The 13401-nt window shown below is 37.3% G+C and overlaps 1 protein-coding gene across 1 annotated transcript; it reads right to left on the reverse strand.

Moving 5' to 3' along the window:
• Positions 1–253: 253 nt before the first annotated feature.
• Positions 254–12911, reverse strand: prkar1ab (protein kinase, cAMP-dependent, regulatory, type I, alpha (tissue specific extinguisher 1) b). The gene is made up of 11 exons (XM_023820530.2): positions 12754–12911; positions 8059–8251; positions 7791–7958; positions 6903–6994; positions 6742–6803; positions 6582–6628; positions 6225–6383; positions 5982–6042; positions 5356–5477; positions 3725–3806; positions 254–3557 (listed from the first exon to the last, which is right to left on the reverse strand). Exons 2-11 carry the CDS (start codon positions 8230–8232, stop codon positions 3385–3387), a joined length of 1140 nt encoding a protein of 379 aa, XP_023676298.1. The 5' UTR covers positions 8233–8251; positions 12754–12911; the 3' UTR covers positions 254–3384.
• Positions 12912–13401: the final 490 nt, after the last annotated feature.

Raw genomic sequence — 13401 nt, forward strand, 5'->3', positions numbered from 1 at the left:
TATAAACTGTGTATGCGCAGGACAGAGTTTTTAAAAATGACTACTGGAGACAATATACAGTAGGTAACCCCAAAAATGTTTACTTCAGCAACCTTGCAGAAAAAGCTATGCAATGAATGACTTTTTAAATTACGCAGTACCTGGACAGACACCAAACTAATGAGCCAATCAATCTCTTTGCATTCATACAGTAATAACTAATATTTTACTTATTTTCAGACTCTGTTGAAACAAAACAGGAACGCACAATGGATAGATTTAAGAATTTAATGTCTTTATTGCTTGACCTGCCGTTAGGACAATCTATACCAAAAGGAAAAGGGTAAAGCACACAGAGTAAATCAAATCGTACATAGTCATGAATAACAAGAGAAACAAAAATGGTCCTCTGATGGCTGACATCTCGTCATCACTGCAGGCATTATGGGCCTGCTTAAGATTGGGCTAACAGGGACACCGTCACCCTGGTTACACAAGCTAAGGCAGACTATGTTCAGTTTTTTTTTTTGTACATACATACATAGACATACATACATGCATCCATACATACTCTCCACTGAACTGACTGGACTGATAGAGCCATTAAGTGAGCATGTGATAGAGAACTTTAATAAAATAAATCTTGACAAATTAAAAGAAAATAACAGATTAAATAACAAGCTATGCAGAAAGAAAGGGGTACACAAGAGTCCAAAAATATGGGGGGGGGGTGTCAGAGAAAGCAGTATACAGCTTAAGTAAAAGGTGAAAAAGCCCATATCCAGGGCCCAAATGGGAAAAAATATATGTATATGTATTTTAATTACCCACCATTTGCTGGGCTAATGCTGACATTATTTTATGAGCATGACACCAGGTACTCGCATCACTTATACCCAGGACAGGTGAGGCATGAGGTCGACCATAAGTCACTCGTATGCAGATACAAGGTTAAACCCACACCCAGGTCTTCAGTATATTCAATATTTCAGATTCAGGTGTTGCTGTGGACAGCGACGAGTAGGGCGTTCATACTTAAATACCACCTATCAGCCCATTCAATCTTACTTGCACAAGTTTTTTTTAGTTTTTTTAAGTACTAAGGGCAGTGAACATCAATTTAGAAATCAAATTTCATGGTAACACAATGTAATTGTACCAGATTTCATAGAACAAGAATGCAAAATGTTTGTATCAATTCAAGACATAAAATTCATGTGACTTTAGAGCATCATTTTGAATTTGTTTGAATAAAGATGCATGCTGTGATGCTGCTTGAGAGAAAAATAACACTTCCGGTTTAATAAATTTAATAAAATCATTCAATCATGAATAAATAGAAAATATTGATCCATGACACTTTTACAGGAGACAACTAACATACTGTTATTTTGTTTGTTGAAAACAGAACAAACATTGTATATTTAAGTCATGGCACTGGGCATCTATAATAGACTTCATGGAAAAATAAGCATTTACAAAAAGTCTGAACTTTACACTACTTGCTCAGAGCTTGTGGTCACTCCCAACTACAGTCCTATACTAGTTCACGCTATACATAGTATTAAGAGTAACAATTATAACGATAAAAAGATATGCGATTATATACGTTATAGAACAGTGGAATATGTTTAAACTGCTAATCATTTGGTGCATACTGAGAAATGTAACAAAAACTGGTAAATACTGAAACACACTTAAGACTGAGCAAGGATTCGTCTTTTAAGGGTCAACGGGATAAACTGAATTAACGTGTGATGCATCCCACGGGTGATTCACTCTTTTTCGATAAAAACCAAACAACCAATAAAACAAATAGTTAAATTGAAGGCAAAATATTTGCTAGTTATTTTGTTTTGCAATTCTAGTTTACACCAAACAGTCGCTGCGCATTCACCATTTAATCTGAACGTCCAAACCTTTCTGAGATTTCACACTGGTAAATTTCTCAAATGTATAGCAGTTAAAGATCCTATTCTGTAGGCCAAAATCAGTTAAAATAAAATAAAATAAAAACATACCCTAGTGACCCTGTAAAAAGTACAAGTTGATATTTTATGCCTCTTCAGTTATTTTCAGGCTCTTGAACCACTACTTGGTATTTGTGGCATTTGGCACTAGCTTTGTAAGCTGTGTAATTATGACCATAATATTCTGTATTCATCCATGGGATATGCAACTCCCCAAAACATAGATTTTATAATTTTTTATACATATACTTATAAAAATAAATCAGATGTTCAGTTAGAAATTTAGCATAGTTGAACTTATATGCATGCACTAATAACCACCATTTTGTTAAAAAAAAAAACAAAAAAAAAAAAAAACAACTAGTCATGCTTTTCATTTCTCTCCAGAGGCAAATTAAATTTCATATACATTTACCAGTCATACATTTTGCACACGTAAAGCAGATTCTTTCTTTTACAAAATGGCAGCTGCACAAAAAGCACTGACTTTTTTTTTTCCTGAAGAAATGCTGAACTCATCCACGGTAACGGTTGTCTGAAGCTCTCAGAACATAAAGTTAGTAAATATACATCTACAAATTAATTATTTCTGCTTTGGGGAGTTGGCAGACAAACCAAGTGACATGCTGGGGAGAACAGAACAGAAAATATCCACAAATGAGGAGTAGGAAAGGGATGTTTTAACATGCATTAGTGAAACATACATCTTACTAAATAATAATTACAAATTACAGGGACTATGCAGTGGAGGAAAAGTAAGCGCTATAACGTATTGTTTGTATGTATAACGAAAAAGAAATTGGGGCAATCAAAACACTAACGAATGTGCAAATTAGGGGACCTGAGCAGGTCCCCATATTTGTGACAGCACACTTCATGTATAGTACCCCTGAAATAAACTACTTCAAAACAAAGCTACAGCAGCCAATTTAACATATGCCAAACCTCAAAATACTTAACAGCAATACAAATCCAATTTTTTTTGTAGTCTAGAAACACTGAACAGATTTTAAAACATCTGCTGTTCTCCTAATTCTAACTGTTATAGAGTAGCTTCATACAGTAAGAACAACCTTTAAAACACCTTGTCACTATTCTCCTCAGTACAACAATGAGAAGCGACTGTGGGGAGACTTCACTTTGTTCCTTTTTGGATTATAAAAAAAAAAGAAAACAAAAAAAAAAAAAAACAAACCCGCTAGATATTCTGCTATGTAGAAAGCTTATGGAACAAACGCTTGTAAAAGTCTTCAAATCTTGCACTAAGTACATATAAACAGACAGATAAAGCAGGTATGCTGGTGGGTAGCAGAGCATAGTGAACATATGAAATTATTTCACTGTATGTAAAATGCATTCAACAAATAAATGGTAACATAAAAGCAGACTGGATTGCATTGGTGGACCCTGCAGGTAGGGAAGGAGCTGGTAACATTCAGACAGACAGTGATACAAAGCTGTTGTACTGCTGGATGTTTCGTTTCAAAATATCTGAACATGGACCCAGGACGCGTTCAAAGCGAGGCCGGTCAAGCTTGACGCACTTCAGCGGGCCGCGGGCCACCACCGTGGCTGCTCGAGGCCGATTCATTAACAGCGCTATTTCACCTGCAGGTTCAGGAGATAAAGAAAAACAAAAAAATCTACATGTAGGCTGGATCACAGACAGACCCAATCCATTTTCCTGGTTTTAAGCTGCAGTTACAAATGACACTTTCACATGGTCATTGTGTACGGCTACAACAAAGAAACAAAAAGCGTGAGAGTATTCTCACCAAAGTAGTCGGAGGGCCCAAGTCGTCCGACCTCCACAAACTCCTCGTTCTCTGACCTGCGCTGCAATACGGCTGCAGAACCCTGCAGAAAACATTAAAACAAGGCCTTAACATTCCCATTACTGCATCTTCCGAAGCTCATTCCAATTATACTGTTGAATATACTAGGGGTGCACCGATCGATCGGCCTCGATCACGTTAATTTGAGGGGATCAGAAATCGACCATATTCCCATGAGATCCACCGATCTTAGTTATATGCTTTTAACTCTTTGGGGTCGAGTATGTCGTCGACGACATCGCGTACTTTTCGCGTCTATTTCAGTTTATAAATATCTCGCTGAAATCTTAATGTATAATCATGAAAAAAACGCTGGCTAAATCCGTAATCTGTCTTCTTTTCAAAACGTCCATTGTCGGAAGTATTAAAGTTTTTTTTAATTAGGTTAAATCGGCAAAAAAGTAAACCATGTCATCTTACTTTGTTTTACCTGCATCGGGGGCGTGTAGTACCGCTCTCACCCGAAGATCGCTATTCACATTCTAAATAGCCGCATTAGCGCGTATTCAAATCGCATTCGCATGGTAATTTGATTAACAGCGCAACGGTGAAACGCGATCCAGATACATCCCCTTCAGCGCCATAAAAGGGGGTTGGGGACGTGGCCAGGTGACAATGGCTCATTCATACACATGAAAGTTGCTACATATTCAATGAAAGGAGCCAGAAATAGTTACATGAGTTAGGTTTTTCTTATTTATTTATCCAAATTAATGTTGCATCTACACCATTTAGTCATCTTCATGTAGCCAAGACTTTGGTGATCAGATATCTGGGATCAAAACAAACTGCCAGCATTGCTTACTATGTACTTTTATAATGTTTCTGCAAGTGTTCCAAACTGCATTTTGCAATGTCTATACTTTGATGTCAAATTTCAAACTTAACAAAAATCTGACATATTTACAATATATATTAAAATAAAGATGAGTGTAATGGCAAAACAAATATATAAGAAATAATTTATTTGCCATGAATTAAGTGTGATGAAATGTGTGACCATGCCCCAGTCAGTGAAAGTGTGTTTCCTACCCCTAGGCCCCAGAGGGTTAAATCAGCCTTTTCTCCCATTCCCGAGAGAGGTGCAGTGCAGGCTGCCTCCCTCCCTATTTTTTGGACAAGTGTGTCATAACAGCTATATATATATTTTTTTTTTTACAAAATTAGAGAAATTAAAGTCTGGAAGAAAAAATATGATTTTGTACTTCAAACAGCAATGCTCATTTATATGTTCATTTATATTTGAGGACACTACCTCATGTTTTGTGAGTATTCATATCAATTTACTCAATAAAAATGGAAACATTGAAGTAACTGTCTTTTAGTTATGAAAGAAACAAGATCGGCAAAAAAAAATCGAGATCGGCAGGTAAGGTTGCCTAAGGATCGGTGATCGTTGATCGGCCAGAAAACTGCAATCGGTGCACCCCTAGAATATACATTACTGATGCTGGTACATCAGTCACTGCAGAATGACACTGCGTGACACTGCGAGAACTCCAGTGATTAACAGACACAATCATAATCCAAGCGGTGCCATAAACTAATATTAAAGGGATTCATGACAAAACCTCAAGGATGATGAAGAACTCGTCTCCAGGCTCTCCTTGGACCACAATCTTCTGCCCATCCTCAAACTGCACAGGCTCCAAGGCGTCAGCCACCGTCAAGCGCTCCCATTTGTCCAGGGACTCTGCAGACAGATCGTTTAGTCACACCCACATCCAGAAACACGTTGATTACAAGGGTCACTTGTGCACACTTGTACAATTGCATACAGGACAGAATGACCTAACATTATCAATCTGCAGAAGACCATCCTAAGATGTGACACACAAACCAATCAAATCCTATCACTGCAATACGAGTCAAGCTCTTTCAAAATTCTTAGGATGCAATAAACCTGCCACGTAAAAGTCAATGACTGGAATTTGAGTAGCCACTAGTGAAGAAGCAGTAACAGCAAGCCCAGACCAAGTCCCCAGGAATCCTGACACCTCCCTGACAAGTAAAATATCCAGCTGACAAAATGTCATCCAGCTGCAAGAGACTGCGAGGTATTTTCAATTACAATGTAAAGAAATGTCAAGCCAGAAGCTAAGCCCAAGAGGCATGAGGTTGACCAAGGAATGGAGAAGCTTTCCCAGACTGGCTTTTAGAAAGAAAACAGGCAGGCATGGAAATAGGTGAAACAAACCTAAAATTGATACTTTGCTGAGGAACTCTTCATACATCTTTCTCTTTCTCAAAGTACTTCCCTGAAAACAGAGAAAAGAAAGACGGTGATTAAAAGACTGATGTTTGCACTGGGCTTGTATGTTGGCAGCTTGGTACCCATGATCATTTGTATTTGTGGTCATGGGCAGGCGTACATCATCCTTTTAGGCCCAGAACAAAATTCATCCGGTTGCATACTTATACTATAGGGAGAAACAATCACCATCAGTATCCTCCGGTAGCTGTCCCTGTCGATCCCCCAAAGCTTGACATTGGTCTTTGCTCTCACAGTGGCTGCTCTAGGGGTCCCGTAGATGAGGGCGAGTTCCCCAAAGCTGCCTCCCTCACCGATGCTGGTGGCCCATTCATTGTTCACATAGACCTGCCAAGAGCCAAGAGAATCTGCCTCAACTGGCTGTGTCTGACGGGCCCCAATTACCAGAAAGTCTCTAGAAAGGCAATGAAGCTACTGCAGCATCAAAAACTCAACGAGTTACTAATTTCACTATAAATATAAATAATAGGCTTAAGTAAACAAACAAACAAATAAATAAACGTATATTAAAAATAGATAACTTACATCCATTTCACCTTGGTCGATAACATAGAAGTTATCACCCTCATCACCTGTGCAAAACATAAAATATGTTAATAATGTTTTTGCACTGAAATTGATAGCAGGTCCAGTTCTGCTGGGGATTTTCCACCGTTATACAAGCTAACAGAAACAGTTAACTAACCTTGTTGAATGACAGTCTCTCCAGCAATATAGGTGACAGGGAACATGGCATCAAAGATATCGCTAGAATACAGGGGTGCCATACATTAATTGTCTGAATTATTACTGCAGTTTAAATTAAAAATTACACACAATAGATCAGAACAAAAAGCACTGAAATACCTTCTCTCGTTATCATCCAAATGGGAAAAGAGCACATTCTTTTCAATTGCTTTAGCCAGGGCTGCCATTGTTTTGTAATCTTTAGGTATAACCTATGTGAAAAAAATATCAGGAGTTATTAATATATGACATTATAGTAGCTCAACAGACCTGTATTATCAATTACCTGTGCTATTTGTTTAATCACAAGTTTGTGTTTCATGTTACTGATCATTTTGTACCCGACTTGTCCCCCAGTCTCATCTTCCATCTGCTAGCTTCTCACTTAGGGTTACTTTTAGAAGTTCCCAAGCCAGACAGTCAAGGGTGACACCCAGTAAACAGCCAAATGTGTGTGTGTGCTTCTATGCAAAGCAATTCAGCTAGTCAGCATGTATGCAGTGTTTCCAAACCAGTAATGACAATTACTTTGAAGACAGCAGAAATTCTGCAGCAGGAACTTATAAGGGGCCAAACACTTTGAGATCTTTCATTCACCATTTTTGGACATAGTTCCTCAGCAGCCCAATATGCCCAGTAACCAGGAATCAACAAGAGTTCTAGATTTATCACTGAATACTGGTTGGATTGTTTTGTAGAGTGTGACATCAGTAGGATATATAATGTATTAGTCCTTAAAATCAAAATCAAATCAGGAATTTGCATTCTTAGACGAATGATGGCTGCTTAAACCTGAATTCTGAAGGCTGGTGGGAGAACTGAGAGGTGTTTTTTTGTGAGATAAACCTGTTGAAACCAGGGCTAATATGAATCATTTTGGTTTAAGGGAATCTTACTCTACAGACAGATACATTCTTAGACTGCTTCATATGAATGCTGTTCCAAAACAGAGATGTAGACGGCATGGGAGGATGCAGGAGGTGCAGGAGTGGCCTGATCTGCGGTCACCTTTCTGACGTAGGAGGCGGCGTCCTCCTCGGTGTAGACCTCAGCACTGATGGCTCCGCGTCGCCGCCTGCCCTTCACCACCGGATTCATGGGCGGAGAGACCTCCTCCTCGCGCGAGTCGGAGCGGGAGCTCGACTTCTGCTGGCTGAGGAGCTGCTTGGCCTCCTCCTGGTGGAGGAACAGAGCACCGTGGAATTTAGCAGGACTGCTAATACAAGTAAGCTTAAATCTGTCAGCCGCAGTTAAATAGCGAAAACAAGACTGAGACCTTTTCCAGCCTTTCGAAGTACTCCCTAAGAAAAGCCATGGGCCGGTCGGGCCGCGAGGTGCACAGCTGCACGATGCAGTCCTTCAGGAGCTGCTGGATGCTGTGTTTCTGCACGTAGAGCTCACACTCACGCAGACTCCTCTCCTCCTCGCTGCTCGAGCTGCCGGACGCCATGCTGACCTGCAGAGGAGATCTGGGGTACGGGAGGGAACATTTCCCAGGCATGAGCAGTGATGTGAGGTTTCTCCAAACCAAAACACAGAAGTCAAATTCAAAAAAGCGACAGGTTCACGGCCTTGCGCCTATTTTAAAAGGGGAATCCAAAAATCCCTACAAATTTAAATCAAAGGAATATCAGAGTTTGTGTAAGTTTTAATAAATCTAAAAGGGTTTCTTGAGTATTTTGAAATCATAATCATAGTTTTTTTTACTTTTATGAAATGAAGTGTAACTTTATCTCTAATTAGTGAAATGTTATTTATTTATCTCCAACTGCAGGGTGCACTAGGTCCCAGAAATAAACACTTGTAAAATTAGGGGGAAAATGTATATTGATTAGACAATCATGAAGACAGATCGATCACAAGACAAAGCTTTTTTAAACAAAGTTTTTCCCCCCACAGGGATTGATCTTGAAAAAATAACTACCCCATAATGTGTAGCCAATATTGATGATAGTATTATCAGCACTGTACCCCATAATGTGTAACCAATACTGATGATAGTATTATCAGCACTGTACCCCATAATGTGTAGCCAATATTGATGATAGTATTATCAGCACTGTACCCCATAATGTGTAACCAATACTGATGATAGTATTATCAGCACTGTACCCCATAATGTGTAGCCAATATTGATGATAGTATTATCAGCACTGTACCCCATAATGTGTAACCAATACTGATGATAGTATTATCAGCACTGTACCCCATAATGTGTAGCCAATACTGATGATAGTATTATCAGCACTGTACCCCATAATGTGTAGCCAATACTGATGATAGTATTATCAGCACTGTACCCCATAATGTGTAACCAATACTGATGATAGTATTATCAGCACTATGCTCAAAGTACATCCATGATACTGCTTCTTTGAAATATTCCATTGAAACAGGTCATTTCCTTTTCAGTTTCTCTTTCATATTTTCACAATCATATAAAAAAATGTTAGATTGAACTGACCAAGCTTTATCCAAAACTCTATATAACTGATTAACCACTTTTATTTAGTATGCAAAAACTCAAATGAGCTCGTACTTACGAGTGAATACGAGCATTTGTAAAGGACACTGTTTTCATATTATACCTTCTAACTAAAAGAACTTAAATTTGAATTATAAATTTCACCTTATGGTTGCTACATTGATACATGCACATAATGGGTGGACAGTATGTTGCATTATTTCTGATCTTCTCACTATGTAAAACGCAGAACCATATATTACCATAGTGTATGCTTTGGCTTCTTGTAGTAACCATCACTTAGCGCATCAGTACTGAGCCCATGTAACTGTTTACAGTGTATCCATGAGGGACTTGAAATTCACCAGATGTCGGCAGCTGTTATCGAGTAACGGGCACCACATCTGACATCCTGGCTTGTGTTTAATTCATTAGAGCTCTAATTCTCTCCTGTGTGTGATTTCATGCTTTCACTGCATGCAACAGATCCAATAATGCAGACACCACTAAGCCAAATGTCATAGTTAGGGATCCTCTTTGGGTGACACTGAGCTGTTAAGTCATAACAACAAAATCATTAACAAAACTAAACTAATTACAAGATAGACAAGAGGCATAATTATGAACAAATTTCACAGTCATGAAGATTATTGGTTATACTTCTGTGTGTTGTGTAATGGTTCGATTCCCTGGAACAGCCTTGCTGTTGCATCCTTGAGCAAAGTGCTTGAATGGCTAAAATAAATGGCTAAAATGAACATAAATGGGTAACAGCTATAATTCATTGTAGTCAGCAGCATTAACTAAGCAGCAAAAGTCATTTATCTTAATTATAATACTAATTAACACCAATACTCCTTATAAGACATAAAATATTACATGTTCTTCGATCATACTCCAATAATAAAATAACACTTCAAAACAAAGATTATTTCTATATTGTGCAAAAGGATGTGTTAGAAGACAAAATACGCACATTAAAAAATAATTATATAGTAATGTAATTACTATAATTTAATGTAACTGCCCATCGTCCATATGCTCATTTCATTTTAGTGACAGACCAGCGTTCAAAATGTGAGGTTAACATTTCCATTAAAATATACTGAACTTGTGGTTACTGATGATCTTCCAGTTTTTTGTGTCAGAGAGGACAATTTCATGATGTATTGCCTAGATTAGTGAAAGGAAGCTGAAATGCAACAGCTGATTTTTACATTTCTTTCAGGTTGGACATGTAATAATGGGGTAAAATCCAGGCAAAGACAGCTGCATTTTAACAAATTGTACATGGAGTATAAAGGAGACTTAACATCTGCGTAAAAAAGCAGGTTGTACTGTGTAATTTGACAAAGCTCATTATCATCACAGTTGAATAAATATGGCAATAAGTATTAGTATTATAGCATTATTAGTGTTTAGTTAGTATTTAAATCAGCTGGCTAGTTTAATTAGCAGACTAGTTACAAGTCTTATTTTATTTGGGCTAACCATGTTAAGCAATCATACAGTACTTTCAGTGGATTGTGGCAAAGATTTTTCGACTGCTTAAGTTGTGTCGTTGCTCTGCTTAACACTTATACATGCCGATAAATGGCTTAGTAGCCTCTTATTTACTAGTCAAACAAACATGCAATTTGTATGCAAGATGTTAATGTATTTATGAAATACATAAATTTATATATGTGTGTGTGTGTGTGTGTGTGTGTAAGGTTTGCTGCACACTGCTTTGTTTGTGTCACCAAGACAAGCTTGTGCAGTACAGCACTGACATTTCTTTGGTCACGTCATCTTGCCTCAGCTAAATGTCAAACTCCACTGACCATTGTTACAAGAGCATCCCTGCTCAATTGCCCATTATTAAAACAAAATTTTTATTGTAAAAATTAAGAGAACTGGACTGACTGCCTTAATCTTAGGAGATTTGCACTTAATCCAATGTTTTAAGAATTTTGCTTAAAATGTCCATTTTTATGGATGTCATGAACAGTTATTCACACAGTATAATTAAAATTATAAAATAATTTCAGACAGAAATACGCATTGACAGCAGTGAGAAAATGAACATGTTACATAACAACCTAGTGTGCAATGCCAGACAGACCAGGAAAGATTTTGAGGCCACTTTATTCATGATTTTTAAGTTAAAATAAAAAATAAAGAATTATGGTTATTAGTAATACTACCAAAGTAGGTATGAGCCACAAAAAGTTATGAGAAACAGGTTTAACAGAGGAATGACTGTAAAATGCATTTGTTATAATAATAACTGCAAGCAAGATATGGGCAACTGACAACAAACCCTGATATTGACAGCTTTTTATTTGCCAAGCAAATAATAGTCACTTACACTACCTGCACTTGTTTTGCTTTTTGGTATTACTCAGATTAATGTAAATTGGCTCTGACATTTTAATTATTCTGTAGTTCAAAATCCCAGTGTGAACATAACCTTTGTACAATATCGATGGAGAGAATGCAAAAAGAAAAATTACAAATAAGTATAAGTCCCATACATGCTTACATAATGACTGTGTTACTGCACTTGTACATACTAAATAATTAGATATTTCTTTTACTTCTTCAGTGTGTTCATGTGTGTATGAGGCATGTGAATCTGGCATGTGAAACTTTTCTGTCAGACTACACAACAAAGTGTACTGTAAACATGGTTTGCTTTTAAGACTGTAATATAATTCTTACTGTGAAACTTTTAACACAATAAAGAAAAATGAATTAGGTCACCAGTTCCAAAAATTTAGTCTATCCTAAATCCCGCACAACTGTTTAAAGTCAACTACCAGTTATTAAAGGTATTTATCTTCCCATACACTACGAAATCATTACTGCTGTGGCATTATCAGTCGCTGTATGGATTTAGGTCGATGTTAATAAGTACAAGTTGATAAGATAAAATTAATATACGTTGCATTTATGCCCTATGGTTATTAGACGTAGTTAATCAGGTGAACGGCTATTATTTCGAACTAAACAAATTGAAAAGAATCTGTAGCAAGCTTAGCTAACATGCAAACCTAATATTAACTTAGAGACAATTCTTAATTATATTTTTGCTTGTCACACTATGCTTGCATTACAAACACTAAGACCACTGCTGCCGGCGCTAGATCTGTCGGCACCCTGCCTCCAAACTGACAGTTCTCGAAAACAGAACTAGCAAAGCGCTAAATGACGACTGATTTATTTTTTATTATTATTAATAAGAGATATAAAATTCAGTATTTCATGACATAAACAACAGAAACAACTGTAATGTAACTTTATCTGAATAACACCAAAATATGCGCGCTTATCATTAAATGAACCGTTCGCAACTTTGAGAGAGAAATAAACATATTGGGGGCCGCAGAGCCCTCTTCCTAGTGAGGCCATCTTGAAAATGTATCATAACAAACGGGAGGTGTACACTGTACACTACACTTATCTCGCGTAAAGCCTTATCCCTTTAGAGAAGAACAATAATACATAACAAAAAAACCTGCTTACCTTAGATGTTTAAAGGTTGTCTATATCTTTATTTCCTAGCTTACAATTTATCTTATAGACAGCCGTCAAAACTCTGCGATTCTCTTTTTCCAGCCCTTGGATGGCTGCCCCACCGGAAATAAACTAGGACCAATCAGAGGCAACCACTGACGTCAAACTGCCTCGTTCTGACACGAGAACTGCAACCCTTGACAACCTTAAAGGACAAGTCGAGGGAAGTCCTGACGTCAAAAGGAAAGCCGTTGTTTTCAGCCCGCCGACTCAAACTGCTACTAATATAAAGCAATAAGGTACATTAACCATTGTTTAGCGCACTCTCAATGAACTTGGATCTTGATATTGCAGTAAAATAGCTTTCATAACTTTGGGTCAAACATCTGTTCCAGTTGTTTTGTGTAATTTATCTTTACTCCTTTACATTTAAAAACTAAATTTTCTATATTTTCTGTTTCTGCATGTGTAAGCATAAACTGGCTATAAGCAGTAACTGAATTTAAGATAGGGTAATGACGCAAAGATTAAACACTGAAAAATTAATTGCAAAACTTTCCACCATTCATAGTTTATATTTTTAATTCTGAGCATATTATTTTACAAATTTTATTTTATTTTACAACATGTAATTTAGCAAACTTCATTTATTTGATA

The sequence above is a fragment of the Paramormyrops kingsleyae genome, chromosome 5 (assembly GCF_048594095.1).
Source record: "Paramormyrops kingsleyae isolate MSU_618 chromosome 5, PKINGS_0.4, whole genome shotgun sequence".
Classification (NCBI taxonomy): domain Eukaryota; kingdom Metazoa; phylum Chordata; class Actinopteri; order Osteoglossiformes; family Mormyridae; genus Paramormyrops; species Paramormyrops kingsleyae.

Excerpts from the sequence above, each read along its gene's own strand:
- prkar1ab (XM_023820530.2), bottom strand. The coding sequence starts at position 8,232 with ATGGCGTCCGGCAGCTCGAGCAGCGAGGAGGAGAGGAGTCTGCGTGAG. Across the intron at positions 6,629-6,741 it reads AGAGACTGTCATTCAACAAG|GTGATGAGGGTGATAACTTC; the intron begins GTTAGTTAACTG and ends TGTTTTGCACAG. Across the intron at positions 3,807-5,355 it reads AGTTCTTCATCATCCTTGAG|GGTTCTGCAGCCGTATTGCA; the intron begins GTTTTGTCATGA and ends TGTTTTCTGCAG.